This window comes from Zootermopsis nevadensis, unplaced genomic scaffold, assembly GCF_977971745.1.
Source record: "Zootermopsis nevadensis isolate Lab colony 2312 unplaced genomic scaffold, Znev_1.0 Znev_ptg000017l, whole genome shotgun sequence".
NCBI classification, from domain to species: Eukaryota; Metazoa; Arthropoda; class Insecta; order Blattodea; family Termopsidae; genus Zootermopsis; species Zootermopsis nevadensis.
Window position 1 is genome coordinate 3,036,722 of NW_028259149.1, and position 21,021 is coordinate 3,057,742.

Here is a 21,021-nt window from a genome sequence, read left to right on the forward strand (position 1 = left end):
TAGGACTCAGATTTATGAGGTAATTTCATTATATTTAAGTACTCTTTTGTCGTGGGCCGTAATATTTAAATTCTACTTCACGAAACTTGAATTTTTGCCACTGAAGTAAAGAGTCATTAGTGTCTTCGGACTCCCGTACCTCCGGAACGAGCCACTACGTTAGTACCATGTCTACCCTTTGAACGATGGGGAGCCTTTCGCTGCATTTCTGAGAAACATGGTGACTCCATCTTCTGGGTCGAAGACGGTGATTACATGTTTCTCCGAAACGCTGGTATCTACCTAAGAATCTACACGGCGTCACAACGCAGAAGGACATCGCCGATGAAATATGAAGATGCGTTGGAAATTTGGGGAAGTGGGCTCTAAAGGTGGTAAGAGAGTTTTTCCAGCCTAATTTATTCGCTGATTTGTTGTGCAGTACTTAACCCTGCGCCTTACATTTATGCCACACACTATACAAACAAATGGCCATGGATCTCGCAGTTCAAAGTACAAAAATCATACTCTCAGCGAAGCACGACACGTCCTACAATTCATGATACTTCTAAAATGTATCCTGGTCTCTAGAAAACGCGTGGGATGCAAGATTCTAGTAACATTAAAATAAAAAATAATCTTAACACGAAGCTTAGCTCCAAACAGAGGTCTCTTTCACAATTTATTTTAAAAATTTTCTGGTCAAGACAAGTTGCGAGCCATTTATCTAGGGAATACACAATAGTACCGTATCGTGCAGCAAAGCCCGCACGTTTCCATTCATTTAGCGAGCCGACTCCATGACAGACAAGGAAAGGAAGCGGCCCGGAAAAAAATTCCAACACTTTATAGTAAGCTATTCACATGTCTCGTCAGTACGAATTCTAATCTTACTACCAGAAGCTGATGCACAGGACAACATAAGAGATAGGAGAAGGGAATGCATTGACAAATGACAAACAACGTTGAACTATGCTAGTCGCTGTGTTGCGTACACAAATACTTTGCATACATATAATACATAGCATATACGACATTAAATTGCGCAGGGATGTAGAAGCGAACGCCCACGTATGTCCTGTCACTTTTGTACTTTGAACTGTGATTCTTAAGATAAATTCGCTCACAACAGGCAAGGGTCAAGCCCTCGGATATGTTACTTCCATCAGTCACTTGGGGCTCTTCATACATCAGATTCTTCCAGACTTCATTTTAAGGTTCAGTTCATATGCACCCCAAAGTTAATAGAGGATCATGATGTTGCATAAATTCGATTTGTTCAATACAATGTTGCTTTGATTGAGTGACTGAATGAGAGAATCTCGTTGTTTAAAAGTTGTTTCTAGCACTAGGGTGCCGTAGAGAATTTAACTGTTCATCTCAAGTTCAATTTCATGATAGCTGTGTTTTAAGTAATGATCCTATGATTCATTTAAAACAATTTACCCTCCGCTTTGTAAAGCTTAATTTATTTTAACTAAATTTACAGTATAAAAACCAAGAAAAAATTAAATATTTTACTTTAGTCATATGATAAAAGTCACAAATATTTTTCAGGAGAGGCTGAAATTTGACAACTGCGTGGTTGGCACCCCTGCTTTGTATTTTAGAGGTCCCGGTTTCAATTCTCGGCCCTGAGGTCACTAGCTAACGAGTGTTTCGTTGTTTCTCCAAGTCACTCCAGGATACCTTCACGACTGTATCTTACAACAGGCCACTATTTTCCACATCCCTTGTAAATACATATTTTAATATCAACTTTCCATTTATTGCTACATAATTTAAACACTTCAAGAAGAATTAACGTACTAGCAAATTTAAAGCACATCTCAAAGTTATCTTTCCTTCTTCGTGATGGTCTTTCAAGTGTCCGCTTTCCACTAACTCTCTTACTGTATCCGTATGCATGTTACATTGCCAGCCCAAAACAACACCTCGCTTCAATGTTTCATAATAAAGGAACTTTCGTCTCTTTAATAAATTGTTGGTTTAAACATACACTAATTTATTAAGGGCACAATCACTGACCGCTTTGGGATGTTTCACAAGTTATTTTTAAGTCAGAGTGAAATCTTTAACTTACAGACTTGAAGTACTCCTCGAATCCTCCACTGGATCCCTTGTACCGCAGGTCTGACTCCTGAAACAAATAAATAATATGACCGTACTTAGCACAACGTGTGATAATATCATAACTGCTGACTTAACAAAGTATACTGCAGCGATTTAATTACAAACCAAAAGTAATTGAAAATGTTAGAGTATTTATACTGCTATGAATATCAAAGCCCAGATGAAAGGATAATATTAAAAACTGATCTCAAAGTAATATGGTGCGAGACTGTGCACTAGATTCGCCTGCTTCAGGACAGAGTTCTTCAAGTAAGAACAGTGTGCCCCTAGTCTTATCAACAATTGCAGGTGTCTCAGTTACGTGTGTATAATCTTGTGTCTTCTTACACTGATAGTCCGAAAGCATGTGATCACGTCGAAGTATGAAAAATGGCGACTCATAAAAACTCGTGATACACAATTTTTCATCAGAACGTACACGTTGAACCAGTGAGTGTTTGATACGTGTCTCTGTAAATTCCATAACTAAATCTGCCTATAAAATTTCGAGTAAACTGTGGTGTGGAACTGATTTCACAGACAAAAACATGAAAGGTGATTATCTGGATTTATTCCCCCACGTACGTGCACCCGGTATGCAAATGAAATGGTTGCTCGAAGTGATAAACTGAAATTGCTCGAACATGACCCCATTTTACCTCCAATGAATGGGATGTTTACCTTTGAATAGCGGAAGATCACTTATGTATGCATTGCGGTACTTGGAATCCACGTCACAGTCGGAGGTTTAGTGTTTCCTTCGATCAATTGTCGTGAACAGAACAATAAAATGTACTATCATTCACCAAGGAATTCAAATCACTGTTATAACAACGACGGCCTAAGACGACCCCGTGTAGAATTGTTAAGTCCGTAAGACGTTCCTACTATTTACAGTCGAATGTGAAATTCTCTAAAGACCAACATGTAAAATGAATCCATTTTTCTATGTTTATGAACTCAGTACGAATGGATTTGTGCCAGATATAAGCACATGTCACTCATGATCCAACTAACGTCACAATAAGTCATCAATCAAGTAATATTATATGGAGTAGTTACTAAAAGGAACTAAAAATATTGACATCATATAGTGCGACCTCTTAATATGGCTGATATATGCAGAAATATTTAGGATTCATACTAAGAAATATTTGTTAGACGATTTGATATGTTAACGGACCGGAAATATGACCTCAATATTAAGCGTTGATTTTGTGCACTGAGGAAAATTATCAAATGCAATCAAAGGTCAACGTGTTGTAAGGAATTAACCCCTGCCAAAGATATTTTTGTGATGTCTCAGATTATCAGTCACAATATCCAGCCTCTGCTCCGTGAATCGAATCGACGATATGTAGGATACAAAGCAGGTTTGCCACCGAGACGGTCGTATTGGCAAAATGTAGACGAAGCCGATATTTCACCGACAGGTTTAAGCGGACTTGTTAGGATGAAGCAAATCCTGATGGCTGTCCATCACTTTAGCTGATACAATCAGGTTATTACGTACGATCCATGTGAATCTTCCCTGTGTTAACTATCGTTACGAGGCGCTCAGGAAGCTGTTCAAGGATATGGGTAAAAGAAATGCAGGTTTCAAGACACATGAAACTGGTAATATTTCTTCTTTCAACCAAGTTGACACCAAAGCAGTATCACAGAAAACTGTATGCAAATATTTTCGTTCCCAGACACCATTCCATGACGGTGTGGTTTGTAAGGATTGTCATGGTAAAACTACGCATTAATGACCTCAATACTTCGGGGTTAAAAGAAAACTGCCAAGTTTTTCGCACCTAACGTATGTCAATTTTTACCAGACTACAAGACGAAATATGTAGGATTTGAGGTTTTCACAGCGGTGAGTCTGAAGATTGCTGTCTTCTGGGATGTTGCGTGGAAATCTACCAGACTACACGGCGCAATAACCCAGAAGACAGCACTCATCTTAAGACAACCATCTTCAATACCACATCTGATGTAAAGAAATACTGGCATCGTAAGTAACAAGAATGCGCCATCGTCGTCAATGTTTTCAACGTGCCACTACTATCACCCGTCACACCGCTCCGTATTTTAACTTTTACGAGTCCTTTACTAGTCTGATCTCCTCAGCCAAGAGGTACATAGCGGAAGAAAAATGCAAGTGTCGCCCCTCGATCACATCTGTTCAAGAGTCCACGTAAAGCAGAGTACATCGACCACAAACGTCTGCTTTACTGCAGCCACGTCCAAAGCTTAATTCACTTTTACCCTAAAGGCAGTGGCGATAGATTTCTCCTAAACTACCTACAAGACTACAATCAAAATTCCCAACAAGTAAACCTCAAATCTCGCGCGATTCTCTGGCCGATATACCAAGGAGTGTTCAGCTGAATCCGTATGGACAATACTTGATCCAATTCACCTTATTTGTTCAACATTAATTCAAATATTACTCTTCTGTCTAGCTCAGATCTTTGACATTGTCTCTTAGCTTGAGATTCTCAACTAAAATTATGTATGTTTAAATTTCATCCACGCGTGCTGTGTGTCCTACCCATCTCAGTCCTAATTTAACAATACGTGTCTCCATTACTGATGTTAAATCTTTAATCCCTATTCCGATACTTGACACTTGGCAAATTTAATTTAAGAAATTATCCCAATGAACACTACACCTTGTACGGAGTGTCCTTGTAAAATGACGTCTCTTTTCGCCCGTCAAGCCTTTAATCATGTGCCTGTTTTAATACACGGCCGATTACCACTCAGCCTCCATATTTCTTGCAGTATCGCGATTTAATCTGACGTGTAAGAAGTGTATTTTCATTTGATCTTCCATTTTCTTTAACACACTAACCCTAGTTCGAGCTCTAAAACGAAGAATGTGTGTTCGAGCACGAATAACGAACAAGTCAAATAAATACTGAGCTCCTAACCTAACCTGTTAGAGAAATGCGTATATTTCTAAATACAACACCAGTTAGAGTTATGACTATTATTTTAATATTTCAAAATTACGTGATTAATGCCGGAGGATGTCGTATTTTGTAACCAATGTTCGTAATATGCATTATTTGCGGTAATACAGAGAAACCTCGAGACATTCCCTTTGAAGAATACTTTTGCCTATAAATTACACATCTCATTCCTAACGCATAGAAACGCCTGTTCGAAGATGCAATAAATATACACTCTATACGTGGAATGAATAACAACAAATTATACTATGTACTAAAGTGTAATGATAATAATAGTAATATAATAAATGTGAAAGGAGACGGTTTTTAGTACAAGAATTAATCTTTTAGCAATCTTAATTTTCAAAATGTGAACTACGTTCAGATTTTGCCTTCAGGGTGACCCATCCTGTGACCCAGGGTTGCGAAATCTTAAACTATCATGTCGACTTACAATTCTAGAGAAAACTTGTTCATTTAGATTTAACTTTGAAAGATCTGAGGATTTTACGGCAGTTAGGATGATAATGTTAATTTTTCTAGGGTCTGGCGCCGTGTAGACTCGTCGGTAGATACCACACAATCTAAGACTCTTAAGATCTATATTAGTATTATTTTCACTCCATATCTAAATCTCCCAAACGATCTCTTCATTTTGAAATTCACCGTCAAATGCGTTTCTCTGTCATCCTCATTTCATCCATCCGTATTTAGTTACCTTAAGCATATTACTTTAATAGTTACAGTAATCGTCTCAAACTTCATGTTACGTCATCTATGTAGATACCTTTTCATCGTCCTGTGCATGCTGTCACAGAGTCAACGTCTTGTTTATGCAGAATGAGAGATCGAAAATTATCACTCATTCAAAACAGGAAGAAAAATCAACCTTTTTAACGCTAAACATTTGGTCCTTTAGATAGGGAACTGCGTTTAAAATGTCTCGTTATGCGATCTAAAATTCAACATTAATTATTTTCAATTTTTAATGATCATACGTCGAATCGAAGTGACGTAAACTCGCTATTTCTAAAGGATTTAGATATTCTGTATCTTAATAAAAAAAATAAAGCATTTACTTCATCCACCCTAAGTGTTCCTACAGATAGACCTACTTTCTTATAGTAAAACAGCCCTGTACCTTAAAACTTTGCATGCAAGTTCCTTGTACATCGTTATGGGATTGAGGAAAAGGACACGGAACTGTCCGCACAATGCCCCGCGGGGACTCTGCCCCCTACCATCGGGTCACCTTAAACAATGTTTAATGACGCAGGCTCACCTCCCCAAACATAACAGCTAGCCGCAGTCTCCTGCAGATTCGCCCTCGAGGTTCGAGCAGAGGTGAAGAATGGTCGCCATAATTTCCAATTACACCACGTCGACAAGTGGAGGAAATATGGCAGCAACGTGCCTCATATCTCCACGTAAACAAACCTCATTACCCCCAGAAAAGAAGTGTACCGCACCTCGAAGCGAAACATCTCATGATTTACTTCCTTCACAGTGCCATTCACACTCGATACGTCTCTGCACTGGGCTAACAAATTATTTGGTCTCTGCAGGGAGTCCACCTGAGGACCAAGTGCAGCTATTACAATTACGAATCGGCTATAAAACAACCCAGAGGCAAAGGCATTCCCACCAACACAAATTCTGACCAGTCCTAGAAGTTTTATTACTCTACGCATTCCGGTAAAATTAGCACTTATTAGGCATTTGTTACAAACGAGTTACATGCATACAGAACATAATACGAATATAGGTGAATCATAACAACAGCGAAACAGTAAGAGTCAGAAAGCACATACTTTTCTAATGCGTTCTTAGCGATTTCTCACTGACTAACGCGGAGAGACAAGAAAAGCATAAATTGTAAATCTAAAATCCTGGGGGGAAAGAATAACAGGATACCCCGACATAAAGGTGAGGATCATATCTGTGCATATAATAGATCAGCGTTCTTCAACCTATGGTATGCGTACCGCTGGTGGTACGCGAGCCAATGTTGAGTGGTACGCTAACTAAGAAAATCAAAATATAGTTTTAACGTAAATACGTTTTCCCTGAAGGCATTTGGTTAGTGGTACATTAGAATTAGTGGTAAGCCAGCGAATAAGAGTGGGAAACCCCCGTAATAGACAAATGTGACTACTTCTTTCAAATTACTATTCGCGCTGTGTTTTTATAATCGTTGCCACTCTAATGACATATTAAGGGATTTGGGGGCCTTGTGGGATAATATTTACGATTATGTGTATTTACTATTTTAGATTTTACCGTAACTCTTGACAGGTAATCTTCTAAATAAATATACCTTATACGTAGGAATGGGGTTTGAGGCCATAAACCGGATTCACCTGAAGCCCTGAAGTCCAGTGGCGGGCTGTTGCAAAACAAGGCAACAGATATTCAATTTCCATAAAAGGCGGGGAATATCTCGACTAAAATACAGACGATCTTCTCAAGAAAGACTCCGCTTTATGGTACTAAGAAGTTGGTTAGGTACGTACATGGAACGGAGATATTTTTAATAAGCTTACAGCCACGATAGTTTGTTTCCGGGACTTAATTATTCATTAAAATAGGTAACTGAGAAACGTTGGTCCAAAGAACGATATTTTAAAATTCTGGTGCAAAATAAAGTAAGTAGCTTCTGCCAATTCGTATGAGCGCATAATGCAACTTATTTATCAACCATCAGTTACCTGGAAGTGAAAAACGTATGACGTAATAATGTGGAAAATAAGTCACAGACTCACGTATTAGGAAACAGGAAGGAGACGCACAGAACATAAACAAGACAAATATTGCCTCAAGGCAGTAGTCTATAAATTACTTAAATAATGTGGGAATGAAATTAAGGATCATTATTTCTACACGTGTAGGAACTCCTTCGTTGGTTTTATACTGCAGACCTCATCACACGATATTTAAGTAAGCAGTTTAATGGCTTGAGCCACGAGTGTAGACAGACAATGGAGTTGCACTGCTGGTATGTGACCTGGTGACGGAAAACATTTCCTCTAAATAACTGTGGCTCCTTTAATTAACCACTTTACTTATTTAAATTTATCAACATGTAATTTTTAAGTAGTGAAATTCACGCGTCTTTAGTTTCGTAATCAAATTGAGGGCATTCCGAAACGCTTATTAATAAGGGGCCGTGGAAGTAACTACGAACAGTAAGAATTTATCCACCCCCAAAAATCAAACTTTTCATAGCAACGACGCAATGAATATGCGTGTCACTTGTGCAACTGAGCACCACTGGCGGTCTAAGATGATGTTTAATCTAGTAAGTGGGCACTTGGCGCTCGTGTTGTGTTGTTTTCTGAGTCAATACACGTCGTCGCAATTGTGAAGGGCGCCCCAGGAGAGGCGCGGTCCAGACATTCCTCAGACTGGAGCCCCGGCGAGAGGAAGAGTGGCGTAAGTCACTAGTAACTTCGGCCGGCCGACACATCGCATCCCTCATGATCCTGGGCCGCTTATACCAGCATCCTTCACTCACGACCCATTTTCATTAGTTCCGTCTTAATATTATCCTTCCGTATCCTTCTCACTATTCTAAATGACCGTACAATTCTAGTTTATTTTTTATATTTTAAACTTTAAGCCCCACAGCAGGAGACAGAAAAGCGACAGTGCTACGTAAAACACATCCACGACGATATACTTTAACCCTGAAGATGGATACAGCGAATTTAGCCGAAACGTTGGTATCTACACAACGTAGAAAAACATCATCGCCATCCTTACAGCAGTAAGAACCTCAAATCTCTCTTAAACAAATCAGTTTTAATAACACCAAGTTGACATACCTAACCTGACGTAATGTAACTTAACAACTTAAACCATTATCAATTTCAGTTAAGCTATATTACATGGCTTAAAGAACTTCTTGCGTTAAAAATATATACTTTTAACCTAATTTCTCTCACTTCCACAATCCCAAAAATTGCAGTAGCATCCTTTGTTCAGATGAACTGACCTCAAAGAGGGCCATTTTATAGATTCAGCCTGACATTAAAAAGGGCACTTGGCAGCACTCAGTCCGAAAAATATCACATTGAAACAAATTAAATTTGACCTAGTGATTAAACAACACGACGTACTTCAAAATGTTAATGAAAATACTGGGGATGCCTGAATTCGAACAGACTATTTCTGTCGCCGATTTTGAGACACATGGCAGCCATCTTTACAGTAACGCACAATGTGTTGACTGTCTAGTTAATATTCCTGTAACTACGACGTCTGTCAAGTGCGTAATGGACCGCATCAGTTACAGCCTCAAGTTGTTTAAGTTTAAAGATGAAGTTACTTACATTCCCGAGTCCACGACATAGTAGCAATATTGATAAACAGGCGGAAAAAGGATGAAGCATTAGTCTGAAGGACTAGACATACAGGAAAAAGCCTCAGCGCACTTGTTAAAACGTATAATACACTAAACACTACAGATAAGAAAATTCTTCCAGCTGCAATGCATGCTTGTAAAGCGTATAAGCTTCTGCCGTACTTTCAAAGAACATGACTTATAAGTGTATGAAGACAAAGTAGCCCTACCCAGCAACATGCCTGCAAAAATACGAACGATAAACTGAGTAGATAATTCAGGGTATAACCTAACAAGGAACTTTATTATTAACACTGATCCCTCAATACCACTGGTATCAATTTTTTATTTCAGAAGTAAAATAGATCCCCCAAACTTCTCTACGAAATTTCTACAATGGAATTATTTTCAAATGCTTCCCTTTTCCGCGACCCCCCTCCCCCCGGCTCTCGAAAACTCTTTTAAACCTGGCCATAAAAACGCATGTGGAACTATTTATGTTATCTGACAAACATTTTTTTTAAAATGAAACTAATGTAAATGTGTGCCGTATTTTTAATTTATAATCAGATTTAAGTAACATACTTTTAGCAGAGCTGACAGTCGCTTAGGTGAAGAAATACACCACCTTTTATGAAACCGCAAAGTTAATTGCGGAACCCAACTAAATACAGCATAAAACACTCACATTGCTGTTATTCTGCGTGTTTATTTGCGTGTGTTTTAATGCGTGTGCGGCTTTGACAGACAGACAGACTTATTCAATTTTCTCTCCTAAAATACTCAAAATACTGGCACTAAATCGATTCAAATATCCCAGAACAGTCGAAAATTTGCTACGAAACGTCCCGAAAAATGTCACCATCTTTTTGTCCACCGAAGAAACTGTGTGTGTCTTGTGACGATTCACACACATCAAAGTAGCTAACGACATCCAGAAAAAGGAAGACGTCTGGCAGCCGTCAAAGAATGCGAATCAGTTAAACCAAAATAACTACTGCAGGTGAAAAATCCGCACTGACGCATTTCCCAGCGATCACTTTCAAACACCTCAACGATTTCGTGAAACAAAATCGAATTATCATTGCTCGTGACTGCAATCTCCTGTTACATATGTCACTCTTGTTCATTTTGCTTAGTGTTGGTTATACTCGGCGACCTCTATTCTGTTAGATTTGACCTTCTTCTAGGGCACTCAATGAGCTGTTTGTTACTCGCGAATGACTCTTGAGTCTTTCCTCTGTTTCAAGAGCCATTACAGGGAATGGCCATGACGTCAGAGCAATATTGGTACAGATCTGCGCTTCGCTAGGGTGAGGCAGGCAAACACAGATCTGAATAAGCTGAGTGCGATCTCATGACTGTACATTTCGTTTAGCGCACGCAGTTAACTCAAAATGCACGGCCATTTGCTGCAGCGAACTTCGTGTCCTATTTGGTTTACTCAGTGCTTCTCGCCCACATTCTCGGAATCCTTGTGTGAATATTAACACCATCACGGAATTTAAGAAGCTGTAAAACTGACTGCGGGCAAAGTTCAGTTCCATGTAGGAGCAGAGAAAATAAATGACACACCTGAATTGCGACCGCCTTTATAAGTCAGAACAAAATCCAGGGGATATTACTAATGGTTAGAATAGAACCTGAGATGTGTCTATCAATGATATGCCAAGTAATTTAATTGGAAGAAAGAGGCGAGACTAGTTAAATTTCTCCCATCCCTTATGTTAGCCCAGTCTCATACAACATTATATTCAACACTTCTTGCCAAACAACTTCAATTTACGCAATTTTTTAAGGTGAGAACAACCAAGTTTCATGCCTACACAAAACCACAGCCGAATGTTTCAATTCATTTCTAACCTTCCGAAGCCAAATCTCATCTAAATAATAAGTTCTCTAAGAATTCAATTCGTACCACAAAGAGAACAACTCTTCACCATTACAAAGATAAATTTATTCACTGCTGAAGCAGGTGGTACTAATAATTACCACTCAGTTTTAAAGGTTAATATCTAAGTTGTCGGGACGGCCAGATGAAAGTAAATTAAAAGCACGGATAATCCTCTTGTGTGCTTCCCTTAGTGACGTTTACATTCCCCGTATTTGCAGAGGTCACGTGCGACGTAACATACATGCCATCTTCACATCACGATGGCAACAAAAAAAGCAACTTATACGCGGATAACTTTCGCTGTTCTCTTAATTATCATATTGTTCAAAGCAGCGACCCTCTGCATATATAATAATACAATATTTCTGCTTCAACAAGGAACTGATCACTCCTGACATCGATGTTCACCGTTTGCTCAAAATAATGAATTAACTCTCTCCCAATTAAACACCATCCATCATACAGTAACAAGATGGCCGATGATACCACCACCACGCCAGTCACTTGCAATATTCTCTGCATGCATCTTGTTCCGATCATTAGTCAACGCGCCAACACCTGTCTCAACTTTGTCAGTAGATGTTTTATGAAGCCTGTTTTCGCCCTGTGAAAAACTCTGTCTGTGGCTTCTTCCACGAATGTGCTGAACATTCACACACAGATTCCCCAAACAAGACCAATAGTCATGCGGTAGAATTCAATTTGATTCTCAAGCATACGGTAAAAATATTCATTGTCAAGTCTGACAACCGAAATTTACCATACCCTAATTCCAACACACAGATAATACAATGGTAAAATTACTTACTAAATAATGGGCCAACAAATACTAACTAATAGGGACGGTTGTGTTCTGAGATGTTGCGGCGTATAATGTGGTATAAATTTGCCTACGTTGACAAATTTCTGACAAGATTACAAAGAACAACTTCCTAGATGTCGTCTTCATCCACGCCGTATGACAATCTGAAATCTCACAAAATAATATGATTGCTGCATGCAGGAAAAACGCGTACATCATCTAGGTTGCATAACTTTAATATAAGAAACTATTTGGAAAAGAGCAAACGCATATCAAAGGATGATATTAAAACTGAGTTCATATTTATAACCTGTGAATGTGTAAAGTGAACTGACGCAACTGGGGATAAATCCAGTAGTTGGCTTTAGTGACAAAGCAATTAACATTCAGCCTCCGTATTACGTATTTACCGATCAAATAAATATCAAGTGTTGAATGTAGACTCAGCACTGTGTAGATTTTTACTGATCAACCAACCAGGAGCTTCGTCATTCTGTTAGTTAGCCAGTCAGCCACGCAGTTGTTCTAACAAACAACTCGCCAGGTCTTGAGATAGTCACTGAAATCCCCCACCCCCAGAAAGTAAGTCAACCAACTATCAAACCATGCATGCAGCCAACTAATAACTTAAACACCCAGCGACCAAATCAACCAGAGCGTAGACCAGCAGTTTGTTAAGTATTAAGTCGAATAGCGAGCCAATCAGTCCTTCTGTGCGTGATACAGCCATTAGAAATCTTGTTTCACTAACATGACCAGTGGAATGAATGACCAGAGTCTCGTGTTGACTCCAACCAGGATTGTGCTTAAGGAAATCCGCTCCTCCGTGCATTAGACTACACAGCGCAATCTGACATGGTTTATAACTCGCATAAAATAATGAAGACTTTTACATGTTTCATGTGCAGTAATGGTTTAGTGAAATATAACCTACTAGTTTAACTGTCTTACACATACAACAGGGATTCTGGCTGGAAGTTGGCATTTTGCTAAACAACTATCTTCATCATTCCCCCTTGAAATAAACTTACAAACTCGTTACAAAAACATGGTGGAATTTTTTTGTTACGGTAAGTTTTTATCGACATTTTCTCTTTGTAAATAAAAATGTATATGTTATGGAAAATAGTCTATAATTGGCTGATGACTTTGCCTAAAATTATAGTTCTCTTTTGGGTTGTTGCGCCGTGTAATCTCGTAGACGTTTACCGACGTTTCAGATGCTTGCTTAAGGTCGAATTCACCTTCACTTTACCTTCATTTTGAGCAGAACTCTTATCATCCTCGATGTTAATTTGCTGGACATACAAATTATCTGCTTGAAAGTTAATCATAGTGCGTAATAAAACGAGCAGTTTTTCTTGTGCTTACTTAAGTGTCCACCGTATGAAAAACGTTTGAAGTACATTTTTAAGCGTATTTTTATTTTACGAAAGCAGTCTTTCTACCGAACTCCTGTGTGCTCTTTAAACAACCTCTGTTACTATAATCTGTGCAAAACTGAAATTCCACCCTACAGGTATACCCGAGAATTCCTACCTTCACCTTGCCACACGGTCAAAGGCCAGAACTGTCAAATCCCATACTTGGAATCACAAACCGCAATAACAAAGCAACAACTTTTATTTATCAGCTGAGACCTGCCTTTTGTCGATGTCATGTACCGAGGATTTTCACTCTGACTGAAACAATCAACCAATCAACCAACCATTAGGTAGATCCCTCGCAGCCTCTTGCTTGTGTAGCTCAAGATCTGACCCGTTTCTTCCTGGGTTTAGCCATTGTCATACCGGATTCTTAATGCCGATAGATTCACAAGAAATGTTTCGCTCCCAGCACATGGGATCACGCCACGTGACCTCACCGACTGTCAAGACTTATCAGTACAAAGGACTGCAACTTCCGTACCTGCATTCTGCCTATAAATACAATGCAAGGTGTCAGGCTGTAGGTTCCTATAGCAACACACACTATGTGCCATGTACATTAACAAGTGAACATCTGAAACAATTACAGTCATGCTTGATGTGTAAGAATAATAGCAAATAAGAAGAGTAAAAGAAGAAATTAAATTAGGAGCCAAACAATAAGGAAGACCAGAGATGTAAAAATCGCTAATAGAAACAAGACAAAACTCAGAGACGATTTGATCGCAAGCGATTGCAGTATGTGAAATGATAGATGTCTGGTTATAGGCCGCCGAAAGTGTGGAGGAGAGACAAGAAGATAATTATGAGTGGAAAGAAAAAGATCATGGAATATCAGAAGGTTATTCAACATTACCCTTGTTTAACGATTCCGTTCCACCTTCTAAGGCTATACGAAGCAGAATAACGTCGGAAGATGGTGATAATAAATTGTGGCTGTATAAGGATTTGTAAGAAAATGAACTTTGCCAAATGCGATTAGAGAAATACCGTGTCCGATGGAGTTACTTATTTATTTCGGCAAACAAAGTGCCGACGAGAATATTCGTCCCTAAGAGGGAGAAAGAAATAGGACGTCTAGGAAATTTCCATAATGAGAATACACAAATTTGTGTACTCGTCGGCAAGTATTATTTGGGTATCCAAACTAAGGATGAGATTTACATGGGCGGAACATGAAGCACGCATCCGAGACATAAGGAATGCATGTGTATAAGTTTTACAGGGAAGAGCTGTAGGTGACAGAAAACTTCAACACACATTCAGAGAACTATGTCGATTGGGTTCGACTGCCTCCGGAAAGGCTCAACTGGTGACGTTTCGACTATGCGGCAATGAAGCTTTCGGCGCCATAAAAGGAAAGAACGAACCGCTGCTATAACTTGATCCTTGGAGCCAGATCAGTTAAAATCTTAAAGCGTGGTGATCACTGTATGTACCACCTTCTTTAACATTTATTAACAAAGCATTTATTGGTTAGTGTGGTTCTAAGAATAAAGAACTATTATTTCCAAAAACAGCATTAACCAATTGACATTTCTAATGTAGAAGTGTAATATTTTCTTTGAGGTACGGACTGAAATCTTTTAAATCATATCATATCTCTTATTACTACTGAGATGCAAAACGTAATTTACTTTGCACGTAAAACGGATTTTAAAAGCGTGCAATCTGTTTAGAATCTTCCGCTGAATCACAGATGTTGACCAACTTTCACATCATTTGATTACATCACGTCGGAACAGAACTGATGATTTCTATGGAAGAAAAGAAAGTTAGTATTGACAAAGCCGGTAGTTTCTGAGAACCATAACAGCACGCCCTCGTGTCCACTTATTAACACACAATGGGATGGCACAACCTGTTGTGATGGCCATGGGAGAAGATTATGGGACGACTTGCCTCGCCAGGTATGGGAGCGGCTAAGGTTATGACTTGGTTCGTGTTACATCTTTTGCGGTCAGCCACAACAGTATAGCAGGTCACTGAACAGAATTACTGTCATAACTGAACAGGCAGAAGAGGGATCAATCCGTCTCGTTCCTCTTCGCTATCAGTAAAATGGACGTGTTAAGAGACTTGACTAGCCAGGTTAAAACACTTTATTTAACTTTACAGCACGCCTAAATATGAGCTTCCCTTAAGCAAACAAAAAGCAAGCTTCAAGATACAGGCCTCCCTTGAGCAGTCGACAGTAGACATTTCATAGAAAACATTCTTTCTTGAAAAACTAATCTTCGTTTATACAAAAGCCAACCACCGGGTCCTATCCAGAAATAAAAAATTAGCCATCTTACTCACATCCTAAAATTTCCCTTCCCCCAACTAATACTAGGTCTACTAATCTGTCCCTTTCCTTCAGGTATTCATAAATTAATCGAAGTATTTAAAAGTTATTTGCACTAGTTAATTTTGTCTTTTGAGAAAAGCGGCCCTTAAAATAAACGAAATTATACCACAATTAAAATATTTTAAAAAAATGGGTGTACGTCACACATACTGAAATTTATTCTAACCTTCTCGCGATCTGAGCGACGTTAGATTCAGATAAATTTATACCTTTTAGGTTTGTAGTCAGTTTACGTGGCGATACTTCAACTCGGCTTTGAGATGAGTTGTTTTGCCTTGAACTTCTTTCCCTTACAGACTCTCCAAAAGTAGGGGGTCTGATTATGACGCATAAACGTATGAGAACGGTTCAGTTAACTCAAGTAAAGCACAACACACAAGCACTACAAGAAAATACCGTCATATAAAATGGTGGTTCAAACTACCTCATCTAAGTGAAATTTGAATTAGGTCAGCAGTTTTTTTTCGTAAAACTCCCAAATATCATGTTTTAACAAAAACAGTCCAGCGGTTCCCAACCTGTCAAATGGATACAGAAGGAGGGGTGGACAAAATGATTTAAAAGGGACTGTTCATGTCTCCAAAGAAGTGTAAATAATTTTAAAGTCTTTAAATTAATTGTCTGCAACTACAAAAACGAAACTTCTGGGTACGAAGATTTGTATGTGTTATCTAATAGTTCCCACGCTGCACTTTTGCGAATTGATGCGTAAGTTCCAGCCTGTTTCAGAAACCGCTGTGATGGACTGCTCTCTCTCTCTCTCTCTCTCTGATCCATTAGTTAACCCCTTTAATGTTTCCATTTTTTTTCGTGTCCTGTCAAATTCCAAGAAGCGGTTTCTGAGGTGCAAGCGAATAGCAAGTGTTAATTGAAATATCATCAAGTCGCCAGCCAATGGAACACGAACTCTTCCGATAAATTAACAGCTTCTCGTTTTCCCAACTCACCTCCACTGCTTCTCTCCGTTTCCGCAGTAACTTCAAGCAGGGCCGCCAAGGCTGTGCTTGAAGTTACTGTCGAAAGCACACACAGAAGATGAAGTTCGCGGCTTCGACCTCCCCCCCCCCCCCAACCCCCTCAGCTCAAGTCTCTCTCCATTCTAACGTCAAAATGTACGCTCTTCGGAGTTATCAATCCGCAAATACAAATCCTTCCTTGCCAAAGCTTGCAGTCGATTGACGTGTTTCCATGGCAACAAACAACACGTGTTTTTTTAAGTTCTTTTTCTGCTGAGAGAAAACGTGAAAGCTTACTTCACTGGTCACAGACATCAAATAAATGTAACTTGTAAGAATCAGCGTTTCAAAGCGATATATATCGTGCATAGCATAGAAATGTTAAGAAGTACTATTGACCTTCTTAACAGGATTAGAAGAGGCCAAAACATTCATCACGAGAAGGGTTAAAAAAGAAAAAGATCCAGACTTTAATATCAGCCCGCGTTCATTTATTAGATTCGAGTAAAGTCTTTTACTAAATTATCTTACAGATTGCCGGGTTTTTTTTGGCTTGCTTTGTATAATTATTTATCATCATTTCTGCGTTTATTTTTTCTGTACTCGTGTTTCATTGTAGCTTTATCAACATAATTTATTTCTCAACAACGTTTGCCGTATTTGATTACCTAATTTTACTTTTATAATCCCACCCTCTTTATCTTCTTGTTGGGCTTTCTTTACGGTCTGCATATTTATAGTTTCTTCGCTTCTTTTATTCTTGTCTTTTATCAATAAGGGTTCTCCATTCTTTTACCTCTCTTCCCTCTCTTTATTATTCTCGTTACCTTTCGCGTCAGATTTCTCAAGCCCCTGATATGATCGTCCCTCCGCCCGCAACACTGAAACTGCCTGCCACTCAGGAGCAGGTATGCAACACGCGCATATCCCACCAACAAGTGCATGGGAAAAGAGAAACGTATTAATTCTGCCCATTCATCATGACGTCGGTATGATGGCAGTCAATCAATCTCTGACAAATCCCTCTTCACAACAGGTAGCTGGCTGAAAGATGCATCGTACAGCATGTAGCATGATGGAGAAATTTGCTTTGATTTGTTAAGTATTATATCGTTACGCCCGTAAAATCATCATTCTAACCCCCGAAATCTCACAAAAAAGTTCACCTCGCGCCAAGTCAAGGCCCATCACCTCGCCTTCAACTTGTATTAGTTTCATCGCTCTGCGGTATCAATCAAATTCACCCAACAAGTCTTTCTCTATTTTTTTTTACTCTCGATGGAGGCAACAAAGCCATTTACCTCTATAAAACAAAGTGGTAATTACACACACCACCATAATTTGATTTTTCTTCTTTAAACTTTAACAGGAATTACTTCTGTAACGAGGTGTTTCCTTGAAGGGTGTAAAAGTGTGCAGACAACTGAAACTGAACAGGAATTCTTCAACTGTCGTCTGTTGTCATGACGACAAACATTTCGGCCCCATGGCAACAGAGGCTCATATTCATGACTCCGTGGTTACCACTCATGTTGTACATTCCACAGGTCCCTGACTTAAATTCACGGCCATGAAATCGGCTATTCTGGAAGAATTTCGTGAATTTCCTCGGTCTGTCTACGATACCAGTTCAAACAGACTGCAAGCGCTTCCCTCCATATTCTTTCCACATTATCATCCACAACAGTCGGTTGTACACGAAGTAAAACAAAACCCCTTCCTATTTCTAAGCATCGCGACATGAAGACGTTTAGAAAGGGGAGTATGGCTCCACGCATTCTTAAAATCGACATTAGATGGAGGTCAGATATCATCTTCACCCTATGGACGTTCTATCCCTGGTACCCACTTGTTATGGGGTTGTTTCGGCCCTAGAGCAGGTCTGAAAGTGGTAACGAAGGGAAAAAGCCCCTTTTCTACCGGGAATCCAAACCCGGTCGCCCAGCCCGTTTTCAAAAATTATAGTAATTCAGGTATCCTTAGAGAATCGTTTAATGAACACAATTAAATCTAATAAATAACAGGAAGTATACTGACAGACAACAGATAAAAGAAAATATGTTAGAGCGGATATCAACAGAATAATAAACATATAACTAGAAACAATGGACTAATACCACTTTTGCAATATTAGCCCCGATCCAATACAAAGCAATTATTATAATAATTTAACGGAAGAATAAATTTCAACGTGTCACTCAAACCGAACAGATCAGGCCTTTAAAGGTCTGGTCATTTGTCTTGTCACTGTAGAGATAAATTGGAAATTAATTTGCTACGATAATTTTAGCTGCCATGTTGAACTCAATCTTTTATTATTTTATATATCTTGTCTTCTCCGTCCGCGCGCATGCGTGTCACGTATCAGCCACCATCTCCTAATGTGTTGATCGCGCATTTTATGTATGCCTATTAGAGTAAAGAGAGAAATATGCTACCTACATTATAAGACTGCCGTTGAAATCCGACCTGGTTTCATGGACTAACGTGACCAATCAAGAGTTTCTTTATTATTTTTATTGCAAGCAGTAGACCACTTGTTACTGCTTCTTCTTCTTTCAAACTAAGCGACTTGGGAATGCAATGTTCCAGATATGTGCCTGGCAACCATTTAATGGTTACAAATGCATCACATAAGAGTCTGATTGTCTGGATTTGCGGATTCAGAACTAAAAAAATATTTTTTTTATTTTCTTCAAAAGTGATGGCTTCCATCTGACAGGATGTCATCGAAAATAATCATAACAGACGCTTCAGACAAACACACGTATTTTAAACAATTCCGTCACACCGAAAACAGAGCAATTAAAGAAGACGACAACCCAGATAACTGGCAGCTTATTTAATATTCCCTTACGAAACAATGTTTATCTGCTGCAACACAACAGATCAATATACATAATACAATGTCGTTGAACTAAAAGGTCAGTTAATCCACATACATGAGCGCCGGAATGGATTATTATATCACGTTATAAAAGGCTAATTCCAAAGCCATATCTTCTTACTATCTTCTAATTAGCTTTCCATTTCATTACATTCCTATAACCTATAGAGTTGAACAGAATAGTCAAATAACAGAAAAATCAGCCTATCAATTTGTCTTATACTTGGTGTAAGAGCTATGACTTAAGAACCGAAACATAAAACTACCTTCCACTTTCGAGATGGCTGTCTTCTGGGTTGTTAGCCGTGTAGTCTAGTAGATGTTTATCGCCCTGATAATGGAGGCAGCAAAGACCCCTGAAACGTCGGTAAACTTCTAGCAGACTACCGTCTTCAGACTCACCGCCATGGAAACCTCAAATCCTAACTTCCACTTCGTGAGATTTGGGGTTTTCAAGGATGTGAGACGATGCTCTTGTTCTAGGTCCTCCAACGACTGTCTCCATCTTAAATGCTGAATAATAAGGCGACATGTTTCTCCGAAAAGTTTACGTCTGCTGACGAGTCTATACGTTGTCAAAAGCCACAATATTATTACTTTTCACTTGACACAAGTCTTAAAGTCATTAAATGATTGTAACCCAATCCATTCATCAATTTGCTTTACGCTTAGCCAATGACTTGTTTCCATCTATATTCTATACACAAGCGTCCTGAAGATGGCTAAGACATTACCGGACAATCATTGCAGTGTTATGTTACACACTGCAAGCTCTGCTCCTTAGAAGGCATTCTGCGTGTCGAAAGCTTGTATTCGTCGAAGAATGCGTTCGCTCCATTCTTCCGAAGATTAGAAATGTTAGCAAGTTTTCATTTGAGCACTCGATGGACGTGTCGTTACAACTTCCAGAACTGGAGTGAGTTATTGGACAGCTCTCGGAGGCGAACACAACTTTTTCTCGTGGTTGTTGAAAGAAAAGCATTTTATAAGTGATTAATGTTTGTTCAGATTACTTCAACGGACACACATCGCTCGATAATTGGGCCCTTAATTATATCCGTGATGGGAATTAAGCATTTTCACTTGATATATAGATGTTTTTTTTCTTTTCTTGCCAGCACCTGCTTCAAGAAGACGCCTCAATGGTCTGAGTGGTTTCAGGAGGCAGCGACATCTTCTGAACACAAGTTTATTGCTTATTTAACGACGCTTTGAGAAACTAATAATGCACAGAGTCGAATTATATGAAGACTCATGAATGATGAATATGAAGGGTCATGAAAGGAAGTGGTCGTGACATTCAACATTCTGCCTCGTTGGACTGACT

At 39.0% G+C, this 21,021-nt stretch overlaps 1 protein-coding gene across 26 annotated transcripts in view; it reads right to left on the reverse strand.

Annotated features, from left to right (window-relative positions):
• Positions 1-21,021, reverse strand: part of LOC110835423 (uncharacterized) — a 310,206-nt gene that overhangs the window by 199,485 nt on the left and 89,700 nt on the right. For all 26 annotated transcript variants that reach the window (XM_087350084.1, XM_087350086.1, XM_087350085.1 and 23 more), the window contains one exon: positions 2,063-2,119. Coding sequence is in view for 22 of the 26 variants with exons in the window: in XM_087350094.1 (XP_087206220.1) it covers positions 2,063-2,119 (57 nt within the window). In the remaining 4 variants the exon portion in view is untranslated. The remainder of the gene's footprint in view (positions 1-2,062; positions 2,120-21,021) is intronic.